The sequence below is a fragment of the Sorex fumeus genome, unplaced genomic scaffold, assembly GCF_029834395.1.
Source record: "Sorex fumeus unplaced genomic scaffold, SorFum_2.1 ptg000048l, whole genome shotgun sequence".
Classification (NCBI taxonomy): domain Eukaryota; kingdom Metazoa; phylum Chordata; class Mammalia; order Eulipotyphla; family Soricidae; genus Sorex; species Sorex fumeus.
Genome location: NW_026606105.1, coordinates 7,651,056 through 7,669,751, shown reverse-complemented (window position 1 = coordinate 7,669,751; position 18,696 = coordinate 7,651,056). Strand labels below are relative to the sequence as shown.

The 18,696-nt window shown below is 53.4% G+C and overlaps 1 protein-coding gene across 1 annotated transcript in view; it reads left to right on the top strand.

The window, feature by feature from the left end:
* Positions 1–18,696, top strand: part of TBXAS1 (thromboxane A synthase 1) — a 165,031-nt gene that overhangs the window by 110,572 nt on the left and 35,763 nt on the right. Inside the window, exons 6-9 of the mRNA XM_056123968.1 lie at positions 5,367–5,455; positions 8,343–8,491; positions 9,791–9,921; positions 15,107–15,418. Coding sequence (XP_055979943.1) covers positions 5,367–5,455; positions 8,343–8,491; positions 9,791–9,921; positions 15,107–15,418 — 681 coding nt within the window. The remainder of the gene's footprint in view (positions 1–5,366; positions 5,456–8,342; positions 8,492–9,790; positions 9,922–15,106; positions 15,419–18,696) is intronic.

Sequence of the window (18,696 nt, the reverse complement as noted above, 5' to 3'; positions counted from 1 at the left end):
GTCTGAAGACATGGCCAGGGGAAGGCCCGCCTCTAAGTTTGCTCCTGTGATTAGCAGCAGCTATTATGGTCATGGGCTCTGGAGCGCACAGCCTCCAGCCAATCGGATGCTTCAAAGGAGTTTCACAAACCACTGCTCAGATAACGTGTATTTTCATGAGTCCAGTCTGGCAGCTGGGCACGGGATAGATGGCAAAGTGAGGAAGAGACGAGGAAGGCAAGGAGGCTCTTTTAAAAATGCATTTACCTGTGTGCCAGGCTTTGAATGAGGCATTAAGACCGCAGTGCAGCTGAAAACACAGTGCTTATCCCCGTGAAGCAGGATGGCTAGAGTCCCGGTGACAGGTGGCAGAGCCAGCATGGCAGACCCCTGGGGAGATGAGAGGCTGGATGGAGGAGGGGATGGGGAGAGAGCAGGAGGAGGCAGTGGGCACTGCCTGGCGGGAGGAGACAGGCACGGGGAGGGCTGCAGGGCATGGATTGGCTCCGCTGGGTTCCATGTTGGTCACCCCACTTTGCAGAGGAAGAAATAGTAGCGGTGATGTGAACCCACCTGCCCGCTGGCCACCCAAATAAAGTGCCAAGGAGAGGAAACCTAAGGATTGGCCGTGGCTCAGGGTGTCTGCTCTCCACTGTGTCTCCACACAGTCGGGAATGGCACTGACAAAATTCTGGGGATCACGGGACAGGAGAGAAAAAACTGCCTTTGCCCTTCTTCCTCATCACCCCCTCAGCCTTCTGGGATGAGCTCTGTTGCTTGCTCTTGTCTGCACCTTGACTCAGAATTCCACAGGCAAAGTCAGCAAAGCACAGACTTTTCTGGGACCAGTGATAGAGCACAGCGGGTAAGGTCAGGTTGTATCTCCGGCACCCCTTGTTGGTCCCCGAGCACTGCCAGGAGTGACCTCTGAGTGCAGAGCCAGGAGTAAGCCCACAGTACTGCTGGTTGTGGCCCCCAAGTCAAACAAATAAAATAAAGTAGGACACTTTCATTCAATAAACGCCCCTCCTGGGGGGTCCTGCCCAGGCAGGGGCAGGAGCTTGGTCCTTGCTAGTTATTTTACAAAGGAGCTGATGACTGTGCATCCTGCCCCGCCCATCTTCTTCACATCTTCAGCATAAGAGGCCAGCACAGTGGAAACCTTCTCTGCAGCCTGGGTTGCTGGACGTAGAAATATATTCATATTTTATCTGATCTAAGCGTAATATATGTGCGTTATAAAAAAAATGCAGGGGGAAAAAGCCAAAGATGAAAATCACTCCCTAGCCTAAAAGAAGATGAAATGTAACCAATGAGTGGGAGTCTTATGAAGACCCATGCGATGAAGCACTTTGTGCCTCTGGGTGTGTGCGTGCGTGTGCATGTGTGTGCATGTGTGCGTGCATGTGCGTGCGTGTGTGTGTGTGTGTGTGTGTAATCATGCACCAGCCACCTCTCCCGCTTGTCTGCAAATCTAGAGGAATCACTGCAGGGCTCGGGGTTGTGGAGAGATGATTGCAAGCCCGTCAAAGAGAGCTTTGGTTTGTATGCAACTCGTGTAAGAGTAAATATTCCACCGCTGCGTGTGGCTAACGCGAAGGCGAGACCCTGAGACGCCGGTGATTGGCCGACGCGTGATCGGGCTGCACCATCTTCGGATGTTTTCACCGCATTGCTTTTTTAAAACGTTTTTTCATATTACATGCCCCGTCTCATATCGCATTAACCCAAATAAAAATGTCATTATCCATTCAGTTCGACAGATAGCCGGCGGAATGTGGTAGGAAATTACAATCACGCCAGCCGGCAACAAAGACTGTAGCCACAGGCAGAGGAACCGTGGTGGGCAGCTGGGACACCCCCACTTTTTGTTTTTATGATTGTGGGGTGCCACATCGGCGATGCTGAGGGAGCCACCAGCCCCCTGCTCTTGCCCCGTGCAGACACGCCACTGGATTCCGTTGTGGTTCCCCCCACTCCACTTCACGCGCAGGCATGCCTCTCTTGAGGAGTGCATATAAATCAAATAGGACGGTGCATCCCATTTTTGCCACATTAAGAAAGCACTGAGCCCACGATCTACGGGGACTTCTATTCAAACAGGGTTTTTCTGTCTTGCTATGTGACTCTCCGTCTGAAATCAATCTAAACGCTATTTTGGCATATGGGATTTTATTAAAGTCAGTTTACTTGCACAGCTAAGTTGATTAAAATCATGAAAGGAACGTGGCCGGTGGGGCCAGCCACAGCAGTGTGGCTTCGCTGGTTCTCCAAACACGAGGTGGTCGGAGATTTCTTGAGAGTCATTTACGCAACCCGCCAGATTGTTAAATTTGCGGTCTCTGAGTATTTAGCCAAGAAAGCAGCGGGCAGGCGGCTCCACCCAGAGTTCCTAGGAGTCCAGCGTCCTCATCTCCCAGATACCCAGGGCTAGTTGAGGGCATTACTCAGGGGCTCTTGGCAGCCGACTGGCACATGGGTACACAGGTGGAAGAGGCTTGGAAGGCACAGCATGAGTGACGTTGCTATTTTGGCAAATCATTTGCCAAGGTCTCTTCCAGCCGGCTTCGGAATGAGATGTGAACGGGCAGAAGCTTCGTTGCAGTTCATGCTCAGCTGGCCTGAGTGGTGATAACCGATTAAGAACGGCTGCTGCTGGGGTCAGCGAATGCAGTGTTTAGCAGAGGGCCCTGGGCTCTGGGTTCGAGCCTTCATACCTACGGGCAAACAGAAGGAAGGCTTCAAAAGCACACGACTCAATTTCAGTTGTGACCAAAACAACCAGTGCCCGGAGTGCTGGACACCCGAAGCCTCGAGCATGGCCCCCAACACCAACATTCTGTGCCCTGTCTCTGACCTCCACACGCTGAGTCCACCCCCTAACCAGCCCTCTAAGCCCTTTTGGTCTGATGAGCAGGGAGTGTCGTTTGCCTCGTGGTCACCCTGTGGCGCGCCCCTGCACGCCCTCAGGGGCTCAGGGGCCTTGCCTGGGTGTATGGGTATGTTCAGGCCCTGCCCTGGGAGCCCACCCAGCCCGGTTCCATGTCAGCTCATCCCTCCTCTGCCTCAACCCTCCCTTCTGAGAGGGGCCCCGGGTGTGCCAGTCCTTCCGGCACATACAGTTTAGGGTGTTCGTGGCAGGGGAGAACTATCCAGCAGGTGCCCCCCAGACCATCCTACTCAGCCAGGCTTCTCCCGTGCCCTGACGCTCTGTGTCAGCACATGGCCAGCAGGCTTGGACAGCACTCCCTGCTCCAAAAACATAAAGCCTATTGAGAGGAACCCAAAACCGCAGGGTCAAAACCTCAGTTGCACGTGGGGTTGGATCATGCGCAAAGTCCTGCCCGGTGGTCTTCACTGCCTGAACCTCACTGTTGGCCTGTGTCACGTGTCCAGACAGCTGCATCTGGCTTTGTAATGAACCTGGAGGACCGTGACCCGTCTGCGGCTCATTGCTTCATGCCTAAGAGACCGTATTCAGTTGCTGCAAACACCTTGCAGAGGCACCCTGGGGTGTGTGAAATGAATGCAATAGAATAGCAAATAGCACGGAGGAGTGTGTGAACCGTGGGTAACAGGAGGTCAGCAGTTACTTGGGGGCGCAGGGGCAATAAGGAGGAGCAGAACTTTATTTGGGGAACCACTGTCACTGGGAGGAAGTCAGACAAAGAGCCAACAAAAAATGTTTGGAAGGAGACACAGTAGGCCTCAATGCAATACAGCATCCCTTTCTCCCTAGTAGATCTGCATTGTACAGCTTTCCGATGTCTCAAGAGCAAAGAGTAGCTTTGTCCTTTTTAAGTCAGCATCAGAACGTCTTCATGTGTCAATGCAGTTGCTCAACCCCCTCATTTGCTGGGTGCCAGCCGCTGAGAGAAGCACTAGATACAGGAACAAATGAACCAGCAGTGAGGGATGTAACTCCAGCGACAGAGCACGTGCTGGGGTCCAAAAGTAGAACCCAAACACAGGAAACCTTGCAACATAACGTTTCCTATCTCAAAAGCTCAAAATAGCATGTTTTAGCACATTGTTTTAGCTATGGTGATGTTCTAGAATGTGCATTGATCCAAAGAATTCCTCTCCATGTTTCAAATTGATTCCTCAAGCAGACGGGGTGAATAAAAGATCCCGTGGGTACCTGTGAGACCTCACAAAGAATCGCCCTCACTCAAGCCAGTCTTCTGGAGTCTAAGTAGGAAATTTTCATATTAAAAACATTTTAAGGGGGCTGGGGCCATAGCACAGTGGGTAGGGAGTTTGCCTTGCATGCACCTGGATTCGATTCCCAGCATCCCATGTGATCCCCCGAGCACTGCCAGGAGTGATTCCTGAGTGCATGAGCCAGGAGTAACCCCTGTGCATCGCCGGGTGTGACCCAGAAAAAAAGCAAAAAAAAAAAAACACCAAAACCCAAACCATTTTAAGGGGGTCAAAGCAATAGTACAGCAGGTAAGATGTTTGCCTTGCATGTGCCTGATTCACGTGAGATCCCTGGCACCCCATGCATCCCCCAAGCCCTCCAGGAGTGATCCCTGAACACAGAGCCAGGAGGAACGTAGCCCAAAACCACTGCCTGGGAAAAAAAAAGATTTTAATGTAGGTTTTTTTGTTTTGTTTTTTTTTGCTTTTTGGGTCACACCCGGCGATGCACAGGGGTTATTTCTGGCTCTGCACTCAGGAATTAACTCCCGGCGGTGCTCAGGGGACCATATGGGATGCTGGGAATTGAACCCGGGTTGGTTGCGTGCAAGGCAAATGCCCTACCCGCTGTGCTATCTCTCCAGCCCCAAATGTAGAAACGTTTTTTATATCAAAATTTCTATTTGATTTAGAAATTCCTGTCTGAGCATCGGGGCCTCTTGAAGGGGGTTTTCCCCTAGGCAGAGAAGCAGAAATTCTCCCAATGTGATTTTCATATGGAGTAAGAAGTTGAAATGACCGTAACTTCCCTTTGGACACTAAAAGTCTATATTCTAAAGTGTAATTGGAATTGCGCAGACATGGATTGGGGCTAATTCAAGAGAGTGCACATATGCATGGCTCCGCTCGCTCTAACGCCAACCAAATGTCACGAAACTAAGCACTGATTCTCATTTCTGGCTCAGTGTTCATTTCTCATAATGATTTCATGAGTATTTGTTCCAAATCCTTTCTTCCTTTTGTTTCAAAAAATATCCACAACCCCACAGCCAGATTACTTGAGCTAAAGCAGTTACTTAAAGCTATTACATTTTATGGTCATTGTGAATTTTAGACCTTCCTCTTGAATCTTAGCGGAGAAGTTGCCTCCCAAACACCTCGAAAGTTGCCCTCTTTTATCTGCAGTTCATTGAAATGCAGGCCCTGGCTGGTGTCCTAATTACACTGTTGTTCTCTGCTCTCAGATGATCCCCCTAATCAGCCAAGCCTGTGACCTGCTCCTGGCCCATTTAAAACCTTATGCAGAAGGCGGGGACGCTTTTGACATCCAAAGGTAAGAGCACGCGTGACTTCCTATGACAGTAAGGAACAGCGGTTTGGAATTTTCTGCTTCTTCAAACTGGCTGTGATTGGTGGGCAAGTTACAGGGACCAGCAAATGCAGGAAATCTATAGACTTCTAAAAAAAATGGTGTCCTGACAGCTCAGGCAGAGAGCAAAGCCTTGCTTGTTTCTTCTGTCCTGGAGACGGCAGGACACGCCCGCAGAAAGGAAGGGCTCTTGGGGATGCCTGTGCCTTTTGATTTCAAGAACTGTTGTTGATAGCCCCCGCCTAGAAGCCCTATCCTGCAGATGAATCCTAAACTTGAATGATGGCCTGCTTCTGCTTTTCCTCCAACAGCCTAAAGGAGAGTGGGAGAACAAGACAGATGAGCCAGAGGCCATTCCATTCTGATATCTTTGCTAATAAAATGATAATACCATCGGGGCGGGGCTGTAGCACAGCAGCTGAGCGCTTGCTGTCTTGCCTTGCCTTAGGTTTGATTCCTGGCACCACTAGTAAAATGAAATAGAGGCTGAAGAGAATGTCCAGGGCTAAAGCACTTGCCTTGCATGCAACCCACCCCAGTTAGATTCCCAGCGCTGCACATGGTCTCCTGAGGGCCGCCAAGAGTGATTCCAGAGCAGGAACCAGGAGTAATCCCCGGGTACTGCCAGGTATAGCCCCCAAACCAGAAACTAATATAAAACAGAGTAAGATGGAATGAAATAATAATGGCACTGGACAGAGAGTGTGGTGGTTAGGGAGCTAGCCTTGCATGTGACCAGCCGGGGTTCAGTCGCCTGTCACCCCTCATGGTCCCCCAAGCTCATCAGGACTAGTCCTGAGCACAGTGCCAGGAGTAAGCCCTGAGCACCACCAGGTGTGACTGTCCAGAACCCAAAAAATAAATAATAAAATACTGGCATCATCATCACCAGCATTGAAAATCTACCTGTACTATTGACAAAACCCTCTTGCATACATTCTCTCTGGTTCGGAGACCAGGAGATGAGATGCACTGGGCAGTTCTGAAAGGCCAGGAAATGGCTTTTTCATTTGTGTTTGTTTGTTTTGGGGGCCACACCCAGTGGTGCTCAGGGCTTACTCCTGGCTCTGCATTTAGAGATCTTGGTGGAGCTCAGTGGACCCTATGGGATGCCAGGGATTGAACCCAGGTAGGCCAAGGGCAAGGCAAACCCCCTACCTGCTATACTATCCCTTTGGCCCCCTTAAAATGTTTTTAATAGGACATTCCCTACTTAGACTCCGAAAGACTGGCTTGAGTGAGAGTTATTTGTGCTCCATACCAGGAAATGACTCTTGAACCCCTCAACTCTCCCTGTACCCAAGTCAGAGGAAAATCACACACAGTAGTCAAACTGCTCTTTGAAAATCAGGCAGGAAACTGCGATTGATGGTAGGCGTGTTTTCAATGAAAGCAGTATTTAAAAAAAAAAATAGCCAGCAATTCCCTGTCCATGCCATAATGATAAACCGATGCTTCTAGAACTTACCGAGGAAATGTGTGTGTTTCTCTATCAAGCCCGAGAAACAGACCCTTGAAACCTTTGGATGAACAGCCAGTTGGTCACCTTCGAAGAAACAACCTGAGACTCCTCTAAAATGACAACAGCAAAGAGGAGTGCTCTAGTTTAAAAATCGCCATGGCAGGGAAAGGGACCCGTGTCCCAGAGCTGCAGCGGTTAATTTTCCAGAAGCTTCTGCCAGACAACTTTTCCTTCTGCTTGTTTCTGAAGTGCCACGTGTGTTTTCTGTAATAACATACACATGTTCCTGGTGCCTACCCCGAGGCCTGCCTTGTATTATTTATTTGAGTGTAAAGGGCCCTTGTTTCTTGTTTGTTGCCCTGGGGAAGCTGTTGAGCTGTGGAACGAAGCTAATAAAACCAGGCGCTCCTCCAGCCATGAGGGTTGCCCATCAATCCCGTCCACCTCCAGCCTGGACCATCTCTGCCCAGTTCTGGGGGGACACGTGTTTGGCTTTTGGTCCACCCTTCCTTCCTTCATGGCACTTATCAGCAGATTCTCAGTGTTTGACCAGTTCTGGATCCTGTGTCCATGGGGGGCTCTGCCCTTCCCCAGCTCTGCTTAGATACACCCCCTTTCCTGCTCTGTGAGGGCTGGGGACCACACCCAACAGCGCTCGGGGGTTATTCGTTGGCTCTGCACTCAGGGATCACTCCTGGTGATGCTCTGGAAACCATAGGTGAAACCCGGGATTGAACCCAGGCCAGCTACCTGCAAGACAAGTGCTTTACCCCTGTACGATCTCTCTCTCTCTCTCTCTCTCTCTCTCTCTCTCTCTCTCTCACTCACTTTTTTTTTTTGCTTTTTGGGTCACACCCGGTGATGCTCAGGGGTTACTCCTGGCACTGCACTCAGGAATTATTCCTGGTGGTGCTCAGGGGACCATATGGGATGCTGGGAATCAAACCTGGGTTGGCCACATGCAAGGCAAATGCCCTACCTGCTGTGCTATCGCTTCAGCCCCTGCACTATCTTTGACCCCAAGAGTTATCAACTTGGTAGCAGGTTCACTTAAGGGAGTTATTAACATCTATATTTCTGGCTATGTACCTAAGGATTCTTGTTTGCTTGGTTGGGGGAGCCACACCCAGCCAGTGCTAAGGGGCTATTCCTGGCAGGGCTCAGGGGACGCTATGGGGATCAAACCTGGCTCTCCCACATGTAAGGCAAGCGTTTATCTCTGAACTGACGCTCTAGGCCTGACATCTCCTCCTGCCACTCTTAGGGTCCAGGCAAAGTGGGCTCAGCCCCCCCCCCACACACGTCCCCTCCCAAGGCAGCTGAGGAGGAGGGTGGGTGCAGGAGCACCACGACTGTGTCCTTCCGCACCTCACAGTCCCTGTCTTGCAGGTGCTACAGCTGCTACACCACTGACCTGGTGGCCAGCGTGGTCTTCGGCACGCCTCTGGACTCCCAGAAGAACCCCGAGCACCCCTTTGTGGACCACTGCCGCCAGCTCTTTGCCTACTCCATCCCCAGGCCCATCATGTTTCTGCTCCGTAAGTTCCCGCCCTGTGCCCAGGGGCTAAGATGGGACGGGGGGGGGGGGGGGGGGGGGGGGGGGGGAGGGGACCCAGGCCTCAGTTTCAGACACCAAGGGCTCTGGGCTGTCTCTGAGTTGTCTCCCCGCAGTTCACCCCACAGAGACCTGATCCTCCATCCAGTGTCACCCATTTGGGGGCCCCAGGGAGTCCATGCTGGTGTTCTGGTCTGGCCTGGCATCCCCACCTTCTCCCAGCACAGGTCTTATTGAGAAATTCATTCACGTGGCCCCGTCAGGGCTAGAGGAGGGCCTAGGAGAAGTTCTTGTCACCCATTTTACAGATGGAAAAGCAGAGGCATACAGAGGCAGGCAGAGTCCAGTCTGGCACCCGACACCCCTGCACCCTCAGGGTCTGTTTCTCCCCCAGCCAGGGAAGCCTTCTGTAGACGTCCTGTCTCGCTGTACTCTTGAGGGGACGCAGGAATCGGGCAGAAGGGTCAGGGCATGTGACCTGGTGCTCTGGGGATGGACCCCGTGTTTGTTGCTCCCCATGTCTCCATCCATTTCCATAGCGGACATTGGCCCCTCTGTTTCCAGGGCTCGGATGGGGGGGGGGCGGGCCTCTCTCCGGTGTCCCTATACCCCCGGGACAGCATCTCTGGGTGCAGACGCTTGCTCTCCCCGTCTCGGCTGGGATCCGCTTTCCATCACCCAGACCTTGTGTCCCGCTGTGTTCTGAGGGCCTGGGCGTGGCTCTGGGAAATAGGCACAGCCCTCTGGGACCCCCGTGGATGGCATCTGGATGCCATCATTGCCCCAATCCTGCTCAGATCCATGCACAGTGAGCCCCAGGGATGGTCCTTGGATCTGCTCCCGGCCACTGTCCTATGTCCCCTTAGCCCATGTGCCCAGTGGGCCAGGGCGGCACCTGCTGGCAGCGGCTTTGGGGAACCATCCCGGTAACAGCTGGGAGCCATAGAGGCGGGGTGGACACCAATCACCTGGACAGTGAGGGAGCAGGTGAGCTTCTCCGGCACCAGTTCCCAGGTAACCTGAGGCAGAGCTGTCCCCGGGAAGACAGCAGCCAGCCCTGTCATGCCTGGGGGGAGGGGGGCGGCCTAAATTGGGAGCAGGAGGACCCCCTTTGGAGCCAGGTGGGAACAGGGGCTCAGTGGACCTTCCCGGACATGGGAGGGCTGAGCAGACACAGCCTGCAGAGACCCCTTGGAAAGGTGAGCTCCAGGCGGGGGTGCACCCCCCACCCCCGTGAACTCCGCCCCCCTTTCCAACATCACCTTTGTGTTTGGCTTTCCAGTGTCATTTCCATCCATAATGGTCCCGCTGGCCCGGATTTTGCCCAATAAGAACCGAGATAAACTGAACGGCTATTTTCACAAGCTCATTACGAGTGGAATCGCCCTGCGCGACCAGCAAGACGCCAAGGAGGTAAGGAATTCTGATGGATGCAGAGCCTGGAGCCCGCCGTGGCCACGGCCTCACTTGCCTGCCCCCTCCCGCCCCTGCTGCCCCCTGCCCTGCAAGCTGCTGGCCTCAGCCTTCTCCCCCTGGGCCTTCCAGGGCCTTAGAGAGGCAGAGGAGGGAAGAGCAAAGGAAGGTGGCAAGGGACGTGGGGAGACACACCCAGACTCTCTACCTCACCCTGATAAGGAGAGAATTAACGTTGCCCCCACTCTCTAGCCCTCAGTATCAAACATGCCCCTCCCCATTAGAAAAACCCCCAGTCATTTTCTGGGTAAATGTGCCCTGGGGTGTGCTTCATCAGCATCTTAATTAGAGAGAAATATGGCAGGATGCCTCACATGGTACAGCATGTGCTTCACATGTGCCTGGAACTCAACCCACTGCTGAGTGTGGCCCAGATGAAAATAAACTGGGTCTGGAGCTGAAGTGATGGCACAGCAAGGAGGGCGCTTGCCTTGCACTGGCCGACCTGGGTTCCATCCCGGCATCCCATATGGTCCCCCAAGATCTCCAGGAGTGGTTCCTGAGCACAATGCCAGGAGTCAGCCTGAGCACAGCCGGGTGTGGCCCCAAAACAACCCCCCAAAAAGAAAATTGAGGTGGAGGGGGAGAGAATTGGAGGGAGGAAACGTAAAAGTGGAACTAAATGTGTGGACCAGGGGCTGGAGCAATAGCACAGTGGGTAGGGCGTTTTCCTTGCATGTGGCCGACCCTGGTTCGATTCCCAGCATCCCATATGGTCCCCTGAGCACCGCCAGGAGTGATTCCTGAGTGCAGAGCCAGGAGTAACCCCTGAGCATCGCCGGGTGTTATCCGAAAAGCAAAAAATAAATAAATAAATAAATAAATGTGTGGACCAGGGACTGGAGAGATAGCACAGTGGGTAGGGCATTTGCCTTGCACGCGGTCAACCCGGGTTCAATTCCCAGCATCCCATATGGTCCCCTGAGCACTGCCAGGGGTAACTCCTGAGTGCAGACCCAGGAGTAACCCCTGTGCATCGCCAGGTGTGACCCAAAAAGCAAATAAATAAATAAATAAAATAAAAATAAATAAATGTGTGGACCATGGCTGTGGGTAAAATCAGGGACACTTCCTGGTTGCGTGCTTAGAGCAGCTACGGAACCTCTGGGCACTGCAGTGGAGTGTGGTTCAGGGGTTCGGGCTTCCCCGGCAGGGGTTCAGGGGGTCAGGTCCATAAGGTCAGTTGAAAATGCCCCCTCTCACACTGCTGGGAGTTGAGTTCAACGCATCGGAGGTGTGCGAAGAGCCGGCAGCACTTGGACCCTGGGCCGGGGGAAGGGGCCGCCTCTGCCAGGCTCCGCTTTTCTCCAGAAACGGCCTGGTCGTGGCTCTCTCTCTCTCTCTCTCTCTCTCTCTCTCTCTCTCTCTCTCTCTCTCTCACACACACACACACACACACACACACACACACACACAATACCCCACCCGCCCCTTAACCCACCAGCTCTGAAATCAGGCTCAGCTTTGAACCCTGGTCCGGGCCCGAGTGCCAACCGAGAGGTGAGGGGTTATTTCAGATCCAATTACCCGGATGGCCTCAAGCTTTTCCTTTTATAAACTCCAGAGCTATTTGTTTCAAACCCGGGAGTTGATCTGAGAAAAACCTCCCCACCACAAATCCAGGCCTGCTCGGCGTCCAGACAGGGCTATAGCGTTACTAAGCAAACGGGCGCTGCCCCTCTGCGCTCGGGGAGAAACGCCACGGAGCAGCTGTGTGTTTGCGCAGGGACAAATGCGGCACAGATGTTAAAAGGTAAATATTTTTCTAAGCGCTCGCCGATGGGCAGATCAGACACCTACATCTATCAGCATGCGTATTTTTCTTGGCTATAACCATAAACCAGCCCCGTTTCGGTCCTAAATGGGCAGTGTTCAAATAGCCTCGGCGAGGCGGCGTAGGAACGAGAAACCCATCTTCCCTAATGTGCTCTGCGGCACACAGGGGCCTCCAGAAACACGCTTCCCTCTGGCCTCGGAGCTGGGGGCTGACAGATTCCTGCCCCAGAAGCCGCCCGAAAGCAGGCGGCTGCGGATCTGCAGAACAAGCCATGCCCCCACCCCAACAAAGGTGAACCGGGGCTTGGAGCGATAGCACAGCGGGGAGGGCGGTGGCCTTGCACGCGGCCGACCCGGGTTCGATTCCCAGCATCCTATATAGTCCCCTGAGCACCGCCAGGAGTAATTCCTGAGTGCAAGAGCCAGGAGTAACCCCTGAGCATCGCTGGATGTGACCTAAAAAGAAAAAAAAAAATACTGATTGAGATTCTGTGGTTCACTGGATTATTCATGACGGTTTCTCAAGCACACAGTTTCAACACTACACCCCCCTGTGCTGCAAGGGCCCTGAGATCCCTCCCTTTCAGCAACCCCCACTCCATTGTGTGGATCAGTTCTGTTGTGTTGCCTTTGACCCTTGATTGCTTCGTTGCTGTGTAGCTGAAGTCCTACACAGGAGGGAGATGATCCTGTCCCTTCCTTCCCACTCAGCTGGCGTGAGAGCCTCCAGCTCATCCAGGTTGCTGTGAGTTGCCTGGCTTTGTTCCTCCTTAGAGCTGCACAGGGTCCCGTTGTGTATACACACAACAGTGTCTTGATCCACTCACCCGTAGCTGGGTGTTTGGGTTGTTTCCATCCATCTCTTGGCTGTAGTACTGAGTGCAGTGATGAGCCTAGGGGTGCATAGAACCTTTCGAATCACTATTTTCACATTTGGGATCCTGACAGTGGAATCCCTCTGATCCAAGGTTCTCGGGCATATGCGATGAAGCCTCTAAATGCATCTGATCTGTTGCGTTTTGCTGCAGAAACATTGCAACTGCCTAATCTCTCCTGGGCACCCTGCTAGACACAGGACCAATGTCTCGTGGGGCATCATTCACGAGGGCATCTTGTCGGGTCCCAGCCTGGTTCCCAGGCAAGAGATTGTCCAACAAGGCTTGTGCGCGGGACACACGCTGTCAGTGCTGAAGCAATAAGCAAACACTTCCTTGAGCCACTGAGCGGTGGGGAAAATGACAAGGGACACGCAGATTTCCCTCGGGAAGGGGGGCGGAGGAGGGGTGAGAAGGTTCCAGAAGGCTCACCTAGGGTTGAGAACCGGGGAGGGAAACCCCAGAGGTGCACGGGGGAGAAAAGACAAACTTCACCCCTGCGAATTCTCACCCCTGGCCCTGATTCTGCCAGGAAACCTGAACGGGCATAGGAAAGCGAGAGAACAGGCCCCGAGGTCGGGCTGAGGAGGATGTTTTCGTTGCTTAATTGCTGGAAGGGCTGGAGCGATAGCACAGCGGGTAGGGTGTTTGCCTTGCACGTGGGCGACCCGGGTTTGATTCCTCCATCCCTCTTGAAGAGCCCGGCAAGCTACCAAGAGTATCTCGCTCGCATGGCAGAGCCTGGAAAGCTCCCCGTGGCATATTTGATATGTCAGAAACAGTAACAAGTCTCACAGTGGAGATGTTACTGGAGCCCGCTTGAGCAAATCGATGAACAACGGGAGGACAGTGCTACAGTGCAATTGCTGGAAAACCAGTCAAAGGGACAACTGGAAACGCAGGTAGAAATGGCCTCCCCGCCTTGGCCACCGCCCCCTGCTCACTGTGAGTGACTGGGCTCTAGTGGTACTGGACATGGTCTTAGAGCGGTCGTGCCGAGACGGCCTCACAGCCATGAGATCCCAGCACACGTATTCTCCTGCTCCTTTGAAAAGAAAACCTTGGGGCTGCAGTGATAGTACAGCGGGGAGGGCGTTTGCCTTGCATGCAGCCTTCCCGGGTTTGATCCCCAGCATCTGATTTGCTCCTCTGAGCCCTACCAGGAGCAATCCCTGAGCACAGAGCCAGGAGGAAGCCCTGAACATTACCTGGTGTGGTACCAAAAGCAAAAAAGTAAAATCTTCCCCAAATGCTGTTCATCTTCATTGACTCAGAGAGGCCCGCTTCCTTGTCAGACAACATTCAGTAGCAGACTCTGAGGACAGGCAGTACTGAGAGACCACAGGGGGGTTCCAGGTTTACTCCTCTCCATCCCCCTGTACGCAAGGCAGGTATCTGCTGAGATACTCCTGATCTCAACAAGTCTTTGGTTTCTTCTTTCTCCCTCCTCCCATCCCCCTTCTCCTCCTTCCCCTTCCACCTCCCCCTCCTCCTCCTCCTCCTCCTCCTCCTCCTCCTTCTTCCTCCTTCTCCTCTTCCCCCCTCCTCCTCCTCCTTGTCCTCCTTCTCCCCTTCCCCCTCCCCTCCTCCTCCTCCTCCCCCTCCTCCTCCTCCTCCTTCTCCTCCTTCTCCTCTTCCCCCCTCCTCCTCCTCCTTCTCCTCCTTCTCCCCTTCCCCCCTCCCCTCCTCCTCCTCCTCCTTCTCTTTGTTGTCTTCGTCTTCCTCGTCTTCATCTTCGTCATTATCGTCATCATCTTCTTCTTCGTCTTCTTCTTTTTCATTCTTGTCATCCTCATCATCTTCGTCTTTGTTCTTCATCATTGTCATCATCTCCGTTGTCTTCATCTTCATCTTCTTCATCTTTGTCATCTTTGTCTTCCTTTCCTCCGTCTCCTCCATCTTCTCCTCCTCTTGTTCCTTCTCCTCGTCCTCCTCCTCCTCCTCATTTTCCTCCTCCTCCCCTTCCTCCTCCTCCTTCTCCTCCTCCTCCTCCTCCCTTCCCTCCTCTTTTTTATTGTTTTTTTTTTTTTGGTTCACACCCAGAGATCCTCAGGGTTATTCCTGACTCTGCACTCAGGAGTTACTTGTGTGGTGCTCGGGGGACCATATGGGATGCCGGGGATCGAACCCAGCTTGGCCTCATGCGAGACAAACACCCTACCTTCTATTCTATGGCTCCAGCTCAAGTCTTTGGTTTCTTGGTTATTGTTTTTTGGGGGGCCATAGTGAGAGGCACTCAGAGCTTACCCCTGGCTCTGTACTCAGGTCCGGATCACTCCTGGTTGGGTTTGAGGGATCATATGCCTTGCCAGGGATTGAGCCTGGATTGGCTGTACGCATGGCAAGCACCTTACCTGTTATACTATCTCTCCGGCCTCCACAAGTCATTGGAAGTGAGAAATGCACAACTTTGTCTGTTCTTTACATGTGTGACTCTCAGACCAAAATGTGCATTTTCTTCTTTTGTCCCTTAGAGGCGGAGGGACTTCCTCCAGCTGATGTTGGATGCCCGCCACTCCACCACCTGTGAGGGCACAGAGAACTTCGACATGGTCAGACAGATCTCCATTGAAGGCCACCCCATGAGTCCTGCCCGGCCATGCCAGCCCCGACTCCCGGCCAAGCCTTTGACAGAGGATGAGGTTGCTGGCCAGGCCTTCCTCTTCCTCGTTGCCGGCTACGAGTTTGTCACCAACACTCTGTCTTTTGCCACCTACCTCCTGGCCACCCACCCTGAGTGCCAAGAGAAGCTTCTGAAGGAGGTGGACCATTTTCACGAGGCCCACGTGAGTAAGCTGTCCCTGTGAAATCCACAGGAAACTGTCTTCTGAGAAGTGAAATTTGAGTTTCATAAGCCACTGTGCTCAACATTGCATTGCTGTTGTGCAAGAGGGTTGGGTGCCTCGCCCGCCTCCTGCCTCTCTGGGATACAGTAAATGGGAGAAAGATGGAGAGAAAAGAAATAGAGGCGGGTAGCAAGAAGAAGTGGACAGGAAGTAATGGGGTGCAGGGGTCAAGGGCCTCTGGCCCATCGGTGGTGCAGAAATTTCTGTTCCCTTCGTCCTGCCAGAAGGTGACGTGGTCTATTATCAGAGCCCGTAGAAAATTGTTTTGCATCTCTTGAACTGAAAATAGTGTTCCAGAAAATTCCCCATCTTCCGCCCTCGGGAAATGCCACCCACCACCTCCATGTCTGGCTCTTCCGGCCTTTGCCCTGGTCCCTGTGAAGTTCAGGAGACATCGGCCTTGTCTCCTCGATCATGTGCCTGTGCAAGGCGTGGTTTGAACCTGGGTGTCTGAGTTGATATTGATCCTGACGGCAACTCAAGTCGGACGTGTTGGGATCTCAGTTCTGGCCCCTGTGCGCTGTTCCCGCTGGGTCTCCGAGCCGCCCGGGCTGTCTTCTGTTTTCTCTAAGTCATCGATTCGGTTGTTGAACAGGACAGGGTTCGCCTCCAGGTGGGCATCGATCCGTTCATCAATAGCCTTTGGCATCTCAACCAGCCAAACGGCCCCAGTGCCCACCCCCAGCCCCACCTGCTCACGTTTCTTCGAGAGCTCGGGGTGGGCACTGAGGGAGCAGGCGAGGTCCCCACAGTAAGGCAAAGTGACAGGAGGGACACCCAAAGGGCATGTCTACTGGGCTACATTTGGCCACGGGTGACCAGGCCCCAACCCCAACTTATGGGAGGGGGATCAAAACACAAGGTGTGGGGGCTGGAGCAATAGCACAGCGGGTAGGGCATTTGCTTTGCACGCGGCCAACCCAGATTCGATTTCCAGCATCCCATATGGTCCCCCGAGCACCTCCAGGAGTAATTCCTAAGTGCAGAGCCAGGAGTAACCCTGTGCATTGCCGAGTGTGACCCAAAAACAAAACAAAACAAAACAAAAAATACACAAGGCAGGATTTAACGCAACGACCTGCAAGTGAGCAGCCCAGGAGCAGACTTCAGGCAGATTCTCCCCCAGGTACCCTGGCTGTGCCTGCTGGTGCCCATCCCGCCTCTCTCCAATTTGGGCTGTGTGTCGCCAGGTTGGCTCAGTTCGCACACTGCTCTCCCCCGGTGGGCCCAGAGAGCCTGCCAAGCATGTGCTCCTGCTGATGAGGAGAGTCTGTGGGCTGGACTGCAGCGAGCATCAGGGGTACTCTGCTGGGAAGGCTTGATCACGGCTCAGGTTGACCCACTGATCACGTGGGGTGGGGATGCTGGGAGCTTGAGCAGAGCAACCCTGGCCAGCCAGGCTTAAGGGAGAGGAATGGGCAGGAGAGGCCAGAGAGGGAACAAGCCCAGCGGTTTCTCACAGGTCAAGAAAACGGGTCACAGGACAGATGCAGAAGCTTCTGGAAGGCTGGGCAGGGTGGTAGGTGGGATGGCAGGTTGGAGAGGGGTTAAGGTTTTATTTAATTTAATTTTTTTTTCTTTTTGGGCTACACCCAGTGATGCTCAGGGGTTACTCCTGGCTCATTCACTCAGGAATTATTTGTGGCGGTGCATGAGGGACCATATGGGATGCTGGGGACCGAACTCAGGTCAGCCACGTGCAAGGCAAATGCCCTACCTGCTGTGCTATCACTCTGGCCCTCGGGGTAAAGGTTTTATATGTCTTCCAGAAAGTGTCACGCAACTGAAAAGCAAGAAGTAGGAACATTCCAACAACGGCTCTTGCCTGAGCCCAGCTGGCAGCAGGGATGTGGTGTCGACTTGGGGTGACCCATGGAGCGCTCTGGGGCTCTGGGGTCTGTCCCACCAGCTACTAGGTCAGCACGGCTGACTCTGCCGGCCTCCCGGGGCGGGGGGGGGGCGGGCTCCCCGGGCTTCCAGCCTAAGGCTGCACACACAGTTCCCTCCGTCCCTCTGATCCAGCCTGGCCTCACCCTGACTCAAGGTCGGGATGGCCTCACCAGCCCTGGCCTTCTTCCATCTCCCCAGCCCCGGCCAGGTGCTTCTCTCTCCAGAAACCCCCTTCCTCATGGGGCTGTGCAAAGCGTCACAAGCTACCAAGAGCTTGAGGGCTCAGGCACTTTTCAGTAAAGTCTCTCCAACTTGGGCCCGCAGGAATAATACAGCGAGTGAGGTGCTTCCTTGCCTGTAGCCGCACCAGTTTCTAATCCGGCACCCCAGATGGTTCCTCCAAGCACTGCCAGGAGTAATTCCTGAGCGTAGAGACAGGAGTAACCTCTGAGGACTATTGGATGTGGCCCCCTGCAATCAATAAATCATCAATCAATGAAAGTCCTTCCACCTTGAGCCCCCACCAGCTGGGGAGTGTGTGCAAATACAGACTCCAGACTCCGAGCCCTGCCTTGGAGACTTTTTTTTTTAAATAGGTACTCAGACTTTTATTTTGGGTTGGAGTGATGACCCCCAAAAAGTGGGGTGGGTGGTGCGTAGGGACCTTTCCCAGTGATTCTTTTTTTTCTTTTTAAATTTTTATTAGTGAAATACCATGAGGTATAGTTGTAGACTTACAAATTTTTGTGTTTGGGTTTCAGTTATACAATGATTGAGTACCCATCCCTCCACCAGTGCCCATTTTCCACCACCACTGATCCCAGTATCCCACCCACCCTTACCCCATCCCCCTTCCCACCCCGCCTCTGTGGCAGGGCATTCCCTTTTGTTCTCTCTCTCCTTTTGGGTGCTGTGATTTGCAAAAGAGGCATTGAGTGGCAATCATGTTCGGCCTAGAGTCTACTTTCAGCATGCATCTCCCATCCTGGGAGGATCCTCCCAACACCCTTTATTTGGTGCTCCCTTCTCTATCTGAGCTGCCTTTTCCCCTAGCATGTGCGGCTGGCCCTGCCTTGAAGACTCTTGCACCATGAGCTCAGGACCTCGGACCATGACCTCCCCTTTCCTTGCTGCCCCTCCGCTCCCCCTCCCTTCATTATTGTGACATCCTGTGCTACTGCATTGGACTGCAGTGCTGGCGGGGGTCATGCACTTCACTTGTTGGGGCACTGGGGGACCCACTAAGCAGCAAGACAGGATTGCCCTGGTCATGCAGGAAGGTACAGGAATCATCGGCCACCGGAGTCATGTCCCCAGACCCCAGGCCT